General features: G+C 39.0%; 1 protein-coding gene across 1 annotated transcript; it reads right to left on the reverse strand.

The window, feature by feature from the left end:
• Positions 1-2032: 2032 nt before the first annotated feature.
• Positions 2033-13091, reverse strand: LOC309693726 (serine/threonine-protein kinase OSR1-like). The gene is made up of 17 exons (XM_082513203.1): positions 12635-13091; positions 11630-11742; positions 10544-10652; positions 9555-9696; positions 8802-8857; positions 8590-8699; positions 8363-8464; positions 8035-8168; positions 7851-7899; positions 7681-7746; positions 7370-7492; positions 6856-6891; positions 6591-6740; positions 6060-6162; positions 5895-5963; positions 5185-5249; positions 2033-5019 (listed from the first exon to the last, which is right to left on the reverse strand). The coding sequence occupies exons 1-17, from the start codon at positions 12702-12704 to the stop codon at positions 4945-4947; spliced, it is 1572 nt and encodes a 523-aa protein (XP_082369329.1). The 5' UTR covers positions 12705-13091; the 3' UTR covers positions 2033-4944.
• Between the last annotated feature and the right edge of the window lie 1286 nt (positions 13092-14377).

Genomic DNA, 14377 nt, shown 5'->3' on the forward strand with positions numbered 1-14377 from the left:
ATGGGTCAAGGTATACCAAGGCACACAACATAGATGTAAAAGATAAAAGACCAGTTATATAGATAACAGATCAATGCATGCATGACAACAGTATATATATGTGACTGTCTGGCTTTTATTGAAGGATACATATACGCACGGTAAATCAAAAACCTGCCATTTTTATGTGAACCTGTAAAAAATCAATCTTTTTAAATCTAAAACTATTAAAAAAGTTATGACATGTACAAAAAGGAGGACCAAGGTTGGCAATTAAATGCAAACATATTTAGCGGCACTAATCTATACACCAGATCACACTTCCTTTGAAGTGCTGTTTGAGGAACACACAGATGGATCAGTTCAAATAAATCAAACTTCAGCCACTGTTCCAAACCCTGGGAAGAATCTAGGACACACTTCCTTTATAGAAAGGATAACACTGGCTGTTAGCTAGCCCTTCCACAGGAAAAAAAAATATGCATCTAACTGCACATTTAAAACACAGAGATAACTGCTGAATATAAAACTCAGCAGACTACATCAGTCCACATGTAAATGTGTAACTTCCATGGTAAATATAGCAGTGACAGCCCATTTAAAGTATTATTGGCTTGTTTACCACCTGATAAGAAGCTGTCAAAGGGCTCCTGGAGGTAACAACTCACATTTCTAAAACTGAAAATATTTTCAGTAGGAAAACGCATTAAATGCAGACATTGTTGATGATTTTAAAGGAACATTTGTTCTACACTTGCTTTGGGTATCACACTTTTGCATAAAGAAATTAACGGATAAAGAAAAGTTGGGATAACTGAACACATTTATCTGTCTTTGACTGGCATCCCTCTGAGCCACTTATCTACCAACACTCATTTTTTACTATTAGGAAATGGCTGCTACCTCAGGACAGCAGCACACTGGTACTGATTGTAGTTTCTCTGGTTAATGTATGATTTTTATTCGTTTCTTCATGAGACCAGTTTCTAGAAACACCTGCAGTCAGGAAACAATTACTCAAAGAATCATTTATGAAACTCTTAAGTGTTCAAATTTTTCTAGTTCCAAGTTAGAAACGACAAAAACACCTAAAAACAAAAACAACAACAAAACAGCTTTTTAACGAGTTTGGGTTTTTTTTGTTTATGTAATGATATGTAAATATGTAATGATAATAATAATAATAATTATCATTATTATCACTAATGGTCTCTTTATATGATTAAAACATGGGAATCACAAAAAACACACTAAATTCATTGTTTTGTTATTAATTTTTTATATGAATGTGGATCACCTAATAATTACTTTATACAGATTTTTTTTTTTTAATTTAGCAGTGTTTAATATTTTTGTTTCATTTCTATTTATCGTGTCTAAAGGTTTTGAACTGTGACAAGCTGCTGCATGAAGGAAATGCACCAAAGAGATAATAAAATATGAAAACGATAGAACACCTGCTGAAGGTCCCACCCTCACATCGAGCTGCTCCTCTGTCAGGTTACGACCCGCACTCAGGATCCAGTCTGTGCTGCAGTGTCTCTGGATCTGACTGGATAAAATGAAAACTACAATACAAAACTTCATGTAAGCAAAAAGAGTAAGCGTTTGAAAGAGACCAGCTTTCACATTTAAAAAATTGAAGAAAAGAAAAGAAAAAAGCTGGAAAGGAAGAAAATTTTGTTTTACTTGAAAAAAAATAAAATAAAATAAAATAAAATAAAAAGTGCTGGGAGCTTTTCCAATCAGAATTAGGTGTCTGATGGCACGATTGTGCCAATCTCATTTTGCTTTTCCAAGACATGCTCTATAAATCTCTATAGGCTCTTGTTCATGTGTTTATCTGTTTATTTAATCATTTCCATTAGTGTTGTTTCAGTCATTACATTATATGAAACATAGTATAACATGGCAATGTCTAAGTTTCTGTGTGTAGGAACTCATCCCCTCCCCCCACTCATTAACAGTTCTACTTTGGTGGGTGTGAGTGTATGAAAACCCAGTGCTACTAAAAGACAGGACACTTTAAATAAAAGCATCAACACTCATTGAATACCATCATGTAACTTTATTCAACAACTAAAATAAAATAAAAACAAAAAACAATCAGCTTGCATGTGCTGAAATTTACTGACAATGTATCAAACTGGTAAATCACCATTGCATCTCATCACAAATACTCTTCAAACTAAGCATGGGTGGATATACACATTTTATGATTAAGCGTACATTTTTTTTTTTTTTAAATATAGGTACTGATCTGTAAAACAAAGTTCATACATACATGCCAATCAATTGATTAAAAATAATACTAATCACTGAGTGCCCTCATAAGAGGCAGAATGACTTTTTAAAAGTAAACGATAAGGAAGATGTTTAGAAAGTCTTTGATAAGCAACCATTTAATGACCAAATCACACATACACACACAGAGGGTAGGGTAACCTGTGCCGTTCATCGTCTAGTTAAAATTATCTATCAATCAGCCTGTAACTGGCTTCCATGAGGAAACACTACATATCATGACATCAACGCAGAGTGTGACTTCAAGCCCAATGTAATTTAAAAAAAAAAAAAAGATGTGCATGTTAACATATGAACCAACTGAATAATCCACACATGATTAGTGATGCTCAGGCAAAGGCCAACAGTGGAAAACACTACAAAACAAACTGAATTCTGCGTGCTGAACATGAGTCTCAATCTGTTTGCCTTTAATCAATATTTACAAGTAATATGTTCCTTTAATCTGACATGTACACTTCAACAGTCAATGCAACGACATCATTACATACAAACCTCATGTCTGTGCGACAGTGCGTGGAGTTGCCATCATATGTACAGTTACAACATGTTAACATACACCATTTACATCAGTCCTTGAACTAAGAGCTGTGTCACAGCCCTCTGCACATGGTCCAAAACCACCACAGAGCTACACTGGGAGTGATGAGTGACTTGGTGTTCATAAAGCAAAGACACTACAGTACTGAAACAACTTGCCCAGTGACAACAAAAGCTTCCAATGATTTTTAAAAGGTTGCTAGCTTTAAAGAAATTTGTGGGGGGAAAAAAACAAAACAAAAACAAACCAAGATAATGCTGTCATTGATTTATTGTGTTTTGGCAAATGAGTAAGACTCAAAATACGAGTGTAGGGAAGTAGAAAGAATCTGCAAAATAACTGAGCAAAGCTGCAATTATTTACATCACAAGTGTGTATTTTTAAAACATTTTAAACATAGTCATTACCAGTATTATGGTGACACCTTCACCGCACATTCTAACATGTTTTTAACAAGTGTATCGACCATGCTCACCTTCTCAGTGTGTTTGTGATGAGTGTTCGTGTTAAAACATTAAGTACCAGACAAACTGAAATTTGGACCAGATAGTGAAAAAAGAGGAAAAGACCGGGAGCAAAGCGGACAAGGAGTCCTTAATACCTGTGCCAAATTTAGTGACAATCCAATGTATAGTGGTCTGAGATCATTTAAACAAAACAAGAATGCCGAGCAGCTGCTTTGTAAACTCTCGTGCCAATCGAGGCGATGCCAAAACATTTGACCAAGAAAATAAAAACTTTGAGGACCACCAGTGTGCACAGAATATATAAGTATACACATGTAGTAAATTTCATGCCAGCCACTGATGAAGCAGCAATGCCATCAATCAGTGCTTGAAAGCAGAATCCCATTCATCTCCATTGTACTGGGGTGGAGGCAAATAAGCCAATAGCTATCTGCATGGCTAGCTGTCTTCCCCTTCTAAGCTTCATATGAGTATGCGCACCTTTACAGAAGTTCATCAGCACTCAAAACCAGCATCTGGGAATTGTAAGAACTGTTAAATCAGCTATTGCGAGATTCGATGACAACTTAAAGGGGAATAAAAAGAAAAAGAAAAAGAGAAGCAGTCATTACCCGTGTTTGTGGATATGAAAGTTAAATCTTACAATGGGCTCTTAGCGATGTCAGTTTGGCTGGTTGACTCGTTATGAACTCCTTATGAGGTACGAAAAAAGAAAGAAAATGTATCCAACACAAAGGAAATGATTAGTAACCAGTGACCACATACCGTGAAAAGAAAACAGCTATTGCATAGTACAAGAATATCAGGCATTCCCTCAACCTGTGAAAATAATGTGTCTTTAATACCTTGGGATAAATGCCAACTGACCGAGTGTGGCACTGTGGGACAGAGGGGCTACAGTTGATTTAAGCAGTGCAGTTAGAGCTTAAAATCCTTGGTTATGTTTTGACAAAACCACCACAGATGCTGCGGAGGAGAGAGCTGATCACACTGCCTCGGGCTGGATCCTTTTTGACATAATAGGTAAAAGTTCATCGGAATTTATGGACTTTCATAAAAAACAAAAACAAAAAACCTATGCTACGACATATCTGTATCGATATTACGGGGATTTTCTTAGGCGTACATGTGAAATACACAGAGTACACAAACTACCACCAGTTACACTGGTAAGGTCTAAAGTAACTAAGGCTGAACTTGCTTTTTAATTTCAATGTATCATAAAGTGCCACACAAAGGTGGCCCGACACTTCAGAGTTTTGTGGCACAGTTAAATGTTTGCTTTTTTTTTTTTTTATAAAACAATAAAAGGCAATCGTTTCCAGTACTGGCAGGAGACGGCTTGGATTGTGCTTGTGTATGAAGACAAAGAATGGAAACCGGAAGAAAATAGGAACTGATATCTGATTGCATCTCTTCCCCCTCACATAAGCGCACTGTAAACTTTTCAAGAGTGACTCCTGTGATGAACTGAACCCCCTCAATGTGGTCCTCGTGCATGCTGCAGTAGTGTTACACTCCTACCAGGCTTATGCCTCCTTCTCTTCATCATTTCCTCCTCCTCCCTTTGGCAGAAGTGGTTTTTGGAATTGACTACAATGCAGCTGTGCCATACCATTTATTTCTGTCCTTTGTATCTGGCTCTGGTTGGACTTAACTGATACTGAGCTGCGCAAATCCAATGAGTTTAATATCATCGGGAATTTCAGACTCTTCCACTCCAGACGCCTGGAAAAAGAAAAAAGAAAACAAAACTAACTGTTGTTACTAAATATCTGAGAAGAAATACTGATCCATACACACAAACTGTGTTAATCAATGAATATGCGACATATCTGAAAGTCACAGCAAGTCACAGCATTACTTCATAAATAACTCGGTTTGTGTGCTCACCAGTTTAAAGGTCACATTTTTGTTACTGTGTGGATCGTCAACAATCTTTTGCAAATTGGCAGCAACTGTAAAGACAGGAAAGTTAGAAAGCTGTGAGCAGACTAAGGCTACATTCACTGCAGACCTCAGTGCTCAATTCTGATTTATTGCTCAGCTCAAATTTTCCTTGAGGATGTGGCTAATGTCCTTTACCCACGTGTGCAAAGGAACAGCAAAGACATCATACAGATCATTCTGCTGCATCGAAGGAAACACACGTGGGTCACCGGAACCAGCTTTCACAATTTAATTTGGATGTGTAATAGAAGCCTATGAAGTTGTGAGAAGATGACAACGATGACGAGACACCCTACAAATGTTAACAGCATTTGTGATTAATAGAAGTAGTTAGATTGTTTCCTAAATGCTGATTTTATTGAAAAGACCCAAAAGGATGCGAGCAACCGATCTGGAACAATATGAAAAAACTCAACAGATTTGCATTCTGCACTGTGAACTTTGCATCCAGCTGCTGTGATGCCCAACACCTAAGCGGAGAACTCTGAACACTGAGGCTGCAACAAGCTTTACTGATGAGCATTAAAACGCTTTCAGTTAATTGCAAGACTTGATACCATGTTTAAAGAAAGAATTGAATGCAAAACAATCATTAATATTGACATATTATCTTAGCAATAATATCACAACATGTAGGGCTCTGTCGGACTCACCGATGACTAAGTCCCTTCCATCAACCAGACCAGCTGAGACCAACTCCTGAGAAACTCCATCAGCAGAGTCTGAGGACACGAGTGAAAAGATAAACCACAAACAGAGTTAAGAGACTGGAGTGGAAGAGCGTGAGAGAGAAGAAAGAGCTTTGGGAATATTTCTACCTCTGCCAGGCATGAACTCAAATCTGATGTCATTGAGCTCCTTCTTGGAATTCCTCAATCTCAGGACGAGACTGATGGGAACGCTGGATGAGGCAGCTGGATCCTATCGAAGGAAAATAGTAAAGGACTTACGTTTGGGAACACGTGTCTTTGTTCTCGAGTTATCGCATTCACAAGCTTGGGTGTCCACATCGCTCGCAGAGCAGGGTGACTACAATTCCCATCCACAACTGTGCTTAAAATGCATTTGGTCTGGAGAAAACTCCACCACGCATCTTTAAAACACATGTAATGCCAAACAAAATGGGATTTACGGTCACAAAACAAGATACCAGTGAAAATATCAAAAACAGCAGGGGTGAGTTGGGGGAAACAAAACAACCTATGCTTCTAACAGGGAACTTATTCTTGAGAATTTAAGTGTAATTACTTCATGAACGAGTATTGTTGTGGATGCCTTCCCCACAAATACGCCACCAAAAATTCATTTGTCCCAAAAGCTCTGTTTGTAACTTTTTAGGTAACTGTTACCTGAACAGCAGGCCCGTGTGAAGGGCTCGCTGTCTGAGCGGGAGCCTGTGGTGCCACGTGTTCTCCTGTTGGACCTGCATTCGCAGATCTCTCATGTGCCACGCCAGGTGGCTGCAGATGTGCACTGGAGCCATCTGCTGGTGGGAAAAGCTACAAGATACCAATTTCAAAATTAATCAGTAGTCAATTTTACATAAATGCAAATCAAATGGGGGGGGGGGCATAAGACAGATTTGCAGGTCATGTCCACTACAAGAGGACTTACCTCCATATTCTGGGGCCCGTCCTTTACTCTTGGTGACTGCAGAATGGACATGACAGATTATCAGGATTAAACACATGCAATTCTCCAAAAATGCCCCATGGACACATGCCATTTAGCATGAATTGTGATATGCCAATTATAATTCCAGCTCCTTTTATTTTTATTTTTTTTAATTTGTCATTTTGGGGGTAAAAATCAGAATCAGTAATTAGATTTAAAAAACAAAACAACACAAACTACAGTTCTACACAATAATTGCATCTTTACTTGCTGAAACCCCCGCTATTCTTAGGTCGAATAAAGTTCTGAAATCTGGAGTTTCTGAGCTCTAATCTCAACATGAATTAAGTAAGCAGAGGAGCTCACTAGTACTGCATTCCTGCTTGGCTAAACATATGCTCAAACTAACAGTAAAGCAGCACCATCTGCTGGCCAAAGGACGCTGTGCACTGAGAAATAGCCGCCGTATAAAATAACCTGGACTATCAGATGGCGCAGGCATGCAGGGCCTTACCCGCAGAGCTGCTACAGCAGCTTTGCCCTCCTCGCTCTCCTCATCCAGCTCGTCATCGCTCCACTCCCAGCCACCATCCTCCGTTTTGTGGAGACGGCCGCTTGAGCCAGGCACACGACGCACCTACACGGCGCAGTGAAGAGAAGCAACAGTGACTCATTCGTCCTCTCTAGGAATTTCCCAGCAATCATTAGGCAGAGCGTTAGGAAAACTGGGACACGCCCTGGACGAGACAGCACACCTTGTCTTGATAAGAGCAATGCACAGAAATACTGGTGAGCGTGGATTCAGTGCATGAGTAAATTATGTACCTTTTTAGATCGCTCTGTTATTGTTGGACCCTTATACAGGAGCTTCTCATGTAGGAACTCATTGTTCTGGAACACAAAGGCAACCATTTCTTACAGGATCTATAAATACTCTCTTTGAAACCTACAGCAATATTTTCAGCTTATTTTTATATCCGTGATGCATGGCTCACCTTGGCTTTCGTGAAGAATTTGTGCTTCAGCAACTCGGCAGCAGTTGGCCTAAATAGGAAAGAAACACGAGGCTTTTCATTATATTTGTTCAGCAACAGGGGAATCTAATAAGCAGAAAAATTAGCACAAATTGGGTCTGGAAGTTTGCTCAAAAAAAGAAAGAAAAAGGTTTTGCAGAGTAACCTTTTTTCAGGATCTTTCTGTAAACACAGACACAGCATCTTCCTGAACGATTTTCCGTACTTCTTCACCATTTCCTTATCTGTAATACCCGTCTCCAGGCAGGGAGGGTCGTTTTGCAAGGTCAGCATCAACACCTACAGACAGGCAGAGATCAGCCTGAGCTGGTGAACAGACTAAAAAGTGAAGATATCCTTACAATGGTGATGTTAAATGTCCTGCAGTTTACACAGAATCAAACCTCTCCACACTATAAATGGTCTGAGCTTTGAGCTTTTTACCGTGGAACAAAGAAGCTGTTTGGATCACTGTAAACTCTGCACATATTTACCTTCATTGGTGGGTATTTGTGATATGGTGCTGCCCCAGTGGCCAGTTCAATAGCAGTTATCCCAAAACTCCAGATGTCAGCTTTGAAGTCATAGCCACGGACCTGCAGATTGAAAACAGAGCCGAGTGAACAAAGCGCTCGAGTTGTCCTTTTATATCCAAGCTTGTAGCACTGCAGAGAAACTGGAGAGAGGGAAAGAAGAGGGATAAAGCAAGCGAGGCTTATACCTGCTCCATGACTTCTGGGGCCATCCAGCACGGCGTCCCCACAAACGTCTTCCGAACCTTGTTCCTCGTCATGTCTCCACCTGTTGCTAGAAAGGCACTCACACCAAAGTCTGGTGTTTTGAGTGCATGAAACACAACAAATAGGAGATGATGAAAAACTGCCTCAAATGCCACAAACCACAGTAAATGCAGACAAAGCAGAAACACTTTACCAGCTATCTGCACAGAGCCATCATCCCCGAGAAGAATATTTCCAGCCTTTAGATCACTGTGCATGAAGCAAAGGAGGATTAAACCACAGACTACAATTAGAAGCCCACAAAGAGTGGCTGTGCCCCGACACAGATGTGGCTCGGCTCCAGAAATGAACAACACTCCAAATATTTTACTATTCCACAGAAACACGATAAAGCCTCACCTTTGATCAGGTTCATTTTAATCCACCTGTTTTCTGTTTGTATGCTTTACACCGAGTGGAAATATGCGCAAACAACTTGAATGGGTCACCCTGAGCCCAGCCTGACTGAATAATCATTCACTCTTAAAATATCAGAAAATCTAATCTCTCATGATTATTATTATTAGATTTATCTAATTAAATACATAATAGATTGCTGGAAATGCTCCTTTGACATTATTTTTTTTGTGAATGGGACTGTTAATTTACAACAAGTACAGTTGTCACACATCCAGGATACAGAGGCCTTTCTTTTCACTGGTGGTCCACAGTGTTCCTGGGAGGAACTTTTATGTAAAACAAACCTCCTCAATTATGCAGCTTCACTGTATTAAATATTGAAGGAGTGAGGTCTAGTTCAAACCGCACACTCATATGCAGAGATGAAAGGCCCAGAGCCTGACTGAGTTGAGATGGCAGTGTACGATGGGACATGTGAGCTACAAAGAGTGCAAACACTGTGTACAGTAATCACTCAGCTGCTGCGCAATAAATCAGCACAACCTACCGATGAATCTGCCCGTTTTTGTGGAGGTACTCGAGCCCCTCCAAGACTTCTTTCAGAATGGTGGCAATGCAGGCCTCATCCAACACACCGGTCTTATGCTCACCGCGAGAGATGATGTGCTTGATGATGTCCAGCACCGAGCCTGAGAAAGAGCGAGTGAGTGAGTGAGGAAGAGGGAAAGACAGGCAGAGGCTTGTCACAAGATGTGCTCGCAGCACATGGAGAGAGTTTCCAAGTTGGTTAAAAGAACATCAAGTGGAATTCAACCTAGGCTTATACTGTAAACAAACCCTGCAGCTGTGCCCTGTTAACTAAACAAAATACAACCTGCCAGAACCCCGCAGAGTACAGCAGCAACATGCACAACAACCAGTGGAATAAAGTAGTGGCAAATTTGTTTCCACTTGGTGGAATAGATGTGCAAACATTTACATATGCAAAAGACAACAGTGGCAAAAACTGTAGACAGTAAATTCCCTGACAACATAGTGCAATATGAAATTATGAACTTGTACAAAAGAGGGCGTAACCTCGATGGGTAAACCATCAATCAGTCGGTTAAAGCTGGTTTTAGACTCCACACAGAAGCACATATTTTAGCAAAAATATGAACAAAATAAGACCGACAGCCGGTCTGCACACAGACTTACTCACCATTACTATCAACACAGTGTGGTATAACATTGCTACAATCTCCCTCTCTATGCTAAATGATGGAGCATGTGTCCTGCAGAAAAGATGCAGAACACATTAAGGTTTAAACAGAGAGTGTTAAATCAGTAGTGGATATATCACATAAGTGTGTTCTCACAGAAATGATCGTGAAATTAAAGAAGCCCATAAAATAAATCTCAAGAACTGGTTTTGTGGGAAGTTAATCTCAATATTCATTCCAAGTTCAAACTTGAGCTTATTAGTAATACAAGAAGACAGGTTAGCCAAGAGCAGGTCAAATTAGGAACAGGTTTCATCAGTGTAACAACACTTACCACCACTGAGCAGCTTCATCACCAGCCACAGCTCATCCTTCACCACAAAGGAGGTATAATAAGACACAATGTTTGGATGGTGGCACTGGCTCATAGCTTGAATCTCTTTCTGCACACAGAAGAAAAATGTTGGATACAAGGTCACCCAGGAAGCATCAACTGTGGCCTATCAAGCCAAGCACAAACTGAATCTTTATGTTAAACTTAAAAAGACAAACTCGATCTCAGTCACAGGATTTGATCTTTTCGAATATTTAATAAGAGCTGGCTCAAGTGAGAGCGAAATGCAACAGCTTAATGTGTGCTCTTCCTCAAAGACAAAATCTCCCCTATTAAAAAAAGCAAAACCTGAAAACTTCAGCTTCAACATTATTACAAAGCCACCAAGCAAAGACATTTTTAACCCAGCATTTAGACATAAGAGGATTCAGGAGCTTGACATTATATAAGAACTGAGTAGGAAGATAGTGAAATCAAATAAAATATTTACAGCAGACAGCATACACTGCTATGATGGTCCTTAAGAAGAAATAATCAACTGGGGATAAAAATGAAAAGACTGCGGCAAAGCCAAGTAATCTCTGGTGTTTTACTCCAACATCTCGTGATTATGATCTTTAAGTTAAACAAAATAAATGCTCTAAAATACTTTAAAGTGGTTGACAAAGGTCCTAAGATGTATAATGTGTGACAGATCCAGCTGATAAAATGTTGAGAGTCTATTTACGATCCTGGATGAATTCTTACTTTCAGGTAAGTGATTAATCCAACAAGCAAACCTGTTACATGGCACTAACAGCTTTTACTGGAGTTTGCACTACAGCTATTGATTCAGTAAATATAAATCAATAGCAATAGTGAGGTATTGACTTGTGACGTATTGAATTCACTGGATTAAACTAAAGCTAACTTTCACTGATTATTTTTGTCTATTATTCCTCCTCTCAAAGGAATGTTATTATATACATCTTTCCAACTTTTTCTCAGATAACTGCTTAATCAATCTCTTGTGCGGATTGTATGGAAAACATTCTCAGCAAAACACAAACATGAATTTCTGCACCACCTTCCGCTGTAGTTTCTTACCAGAAGCTCATCCATGCTAGTCTGACACTTTTCCAGGTTGATTCGTTTGATGGCCACCTTCTCCTTTCTCGGCTTGCAGTAAGCTGCCTGGACAACTGCAGTGGCTCCACTTCCTGAAGAGACCAATAAAAAAAAAGTCCAGCTATCCCACTGTGGAGCGGTCTCTGATACTCAGTCAGCATATGACCGCTGTACTGGGTCTTACAAGTACAGAGTAAAGACATGTTTCTCACACTGGAGACTAGTCTCTCTCTGTAGACTGTAGTCCTTGTTGCTCTTTAAAAAAAAAGTAACGGACATAAGAAAGCTACATTCAGTGCACACGTTTTGGGAAACTTTTAATCGTTTTCTTAGTTATACTTAATTCACACTGTAAATATGTTTCTTTATCTTTGTTTTTTGTTTGGGTTGTTTGTTTTTTTTGCAAATATTGATCTTTGTGTGTTCTTATTCATGTTCTTAACCGGGAACTGAGTGCAAATTTAGTTTCACCTCATGTGAATACATGCCAATAAAATCCTTGAATAAAGTCATTAACTGTAAGAAGCAGGATCAAGCCAAACTCAACAGCGTTGTGAAAATGACCCTAACTCTCTAACTCTTCTGATCAAAGTCATGTTCCAGTTATTTGAACTTGTGTAAAGTATGACTGATTCACTACATGCCATATCACACCTTGGGCAAAAGAGCACCACCCATTCTAACAACGGAAGAATCTGGACGTACTTAAAGCTAAACTGCTTTAGCTAGCCGTTTAGCTTCGTGCCGGATAGCAGGAATACAACCTTACTTTATGTCTCCTGCTAGCAGAGACAGTTAATCGGTTTGCCCTTCTACGGAAAAACTTCTGAGCTGTTAGCGTTACTGCAGTGTAGCTATGGGTCGTAATTGTACTTCTGCTAGCTGCAGACATACAATGCTACTTGGCTAATAGCAGCTGACAGCCGACGACAGTGTAAGCCAGGGAAGGCTACAATGCTAACATTAGCAAGCTAAGCTTCTCACCTATCACCTCATTGAGTTCATAGTCATCTTTGTCGATGGACCAGGGCTGAGAGGACTGGTCATCTGCCATGGTCGTGGTCTAAATGGTATAAACAGCACTTCTGAATTTAAAAAGAGACGCCTGTTTGATGTTAGCTTTGTGATTACTCCATTCGATGAAGCTTGCTACTGCTCCGCTGACAACTCCTGCTGCCGCTCCTGTCAACACAACTTTACGCGCTACTGACGAATGGCGTGACGTATGGAGAGAGAGGAGGGACGAAGAAGGCGCCATCTTGAGTGGGGCAAGCTATAAAACTTTAAGGACGTTTAGTTAAACAAAGGCAAAATGTATAGTTTTCTTTAATAGATTTTAAGTGAAAATGGGTTTAGTATGCTTACGGATATTATAGTTCTTTCAATCAATTTTACCCGCACATTCAGAATAGTTTTCAGTTATGGGCGGCAGGGGGTGCTAATGAGGGGAATGTGACTCACTCCCATTGTCACGATGAAGTCGCGATAAATAGCAGAACATAGGGTGTGTTTTGTTTTGTTTTTTAGGTTACTTGAGTAATTTATGTTACTTCAATGAAATACAGTGCAGTAAAAAGTGTTTTTTTACTTTAAAAAGTTTTATCAAGTTGTTCCACCAAACTGTGCTAATAACTCCTAAAAACTGACCGTGTTTTTTCCTAAAACGCTGAACTGACTCAGCAAAAAGCCATTAAATAAACCCGCCAAAACACAATAACATCACAAATGACTCAAATGAATTTAAGCTGTTACTTGTGGAACGACTTTACATATCTTCTTTAAGTAAATTAAAAAGAATTTAGCATGCCACTGAACCTTGGTGAGAAGATAATCCCATCTCATAATTTATACAAAAACACCATTCTGTTAATGACGACAGTTTACTGTATGTGCTGTTTCCATTTCTATAACCTGCTATATTTTGAATTTTCAATAACAGCTCACAGTTAAAGTATTACACAACTGGAGAGGGAAAAAACATTTACATAAGCCATGTAAATTCAGATTATTATTGTATTATCTTTTTACAAATATCTATTTGCGTATTGCCAACCTAGGATTATAATGCCTTTTTTAACTTCAGTTCACAGAAATCCTAAACAGAGAGGAGACAATGAGTTCATCTGGCTCATCTCTCAAGCAGTAAATTAATACTAATAGGATTTATTCCATTTTATTGGCTACATCTTTGTTTTTAATTTGACCTGCATCGAACAACACAGTAAGAGCACACTGGGTTGAAGTAAGACACACATTTTGTAGTCCATTGTCTCGATATTGTAGTCTAAACAAAGCACACATTCAAGTCAAGTTAAGTCAGCTTTATTTGTATAGCATGTTTACAGAGGCACAATGTAATCAAATAAAAGAAAAATTAAGATAAATGAGGTAAAAAAAAAACATTACAAAACATCCACATGTATGCACACAAGCAAACAATTATACACATGTCTATACAAGTATATATGTATATACAACATAAACACACACACACAGGACATGAATACATGTATACATATACACATCATCAAATGAGATAAAAGACCAAAATAACTAAGACCGAATAAACGCAGTTTCAAAGAGATCCAAAGGCCTTTGAAAATAGGTTGGTCTTCAAATTTGATTTGAAGGTTTCCAAAGAAGAAGAGAATTTTATAAATGAGGGAAGATTGTTTGACATTCAGAGTCAGATTTTCTCTTACAGAGGTCTCCTTTCCTAAGTCCTTA

This window comes from Aulonocara stuartgranti (genome assembly GCF_965226115.1).
Source record: "Aulonocara stuartgranti genome assembly, chromosome: 18".
In the NCBI taxonomy this organism is placed as follows: Eukaryota; Metazoa; Chordata; class Actinopteri; order Cichliformes; family Cichlidae; genus Aulonocara; species Aulonocara stuartgranti.

Coding starts and splice junctions, on each gene's coding strand:
- LOC309693726 (XM_082513203.1), bottom strand. CDS start 12,704: ATGGCAGATGACCAGTCCTCTCAGCCCTGGTCCATCGACAAAGATGAC. Junction 11,743..12,634: donor TGAACTCAATGAGGTGATAG/GTGAGAAGCTTA, acceptor TGGTCTCTTCAG/GAAGTGGAGCCACTGCAGTT. Junction 7,900..8,034: donor CAGAAAGATCCTGAAAAAAG/GTTACTCTGCAA, acceptor TTTCCTATTTAG/GCCAACTGCTGCCGAGTTGC.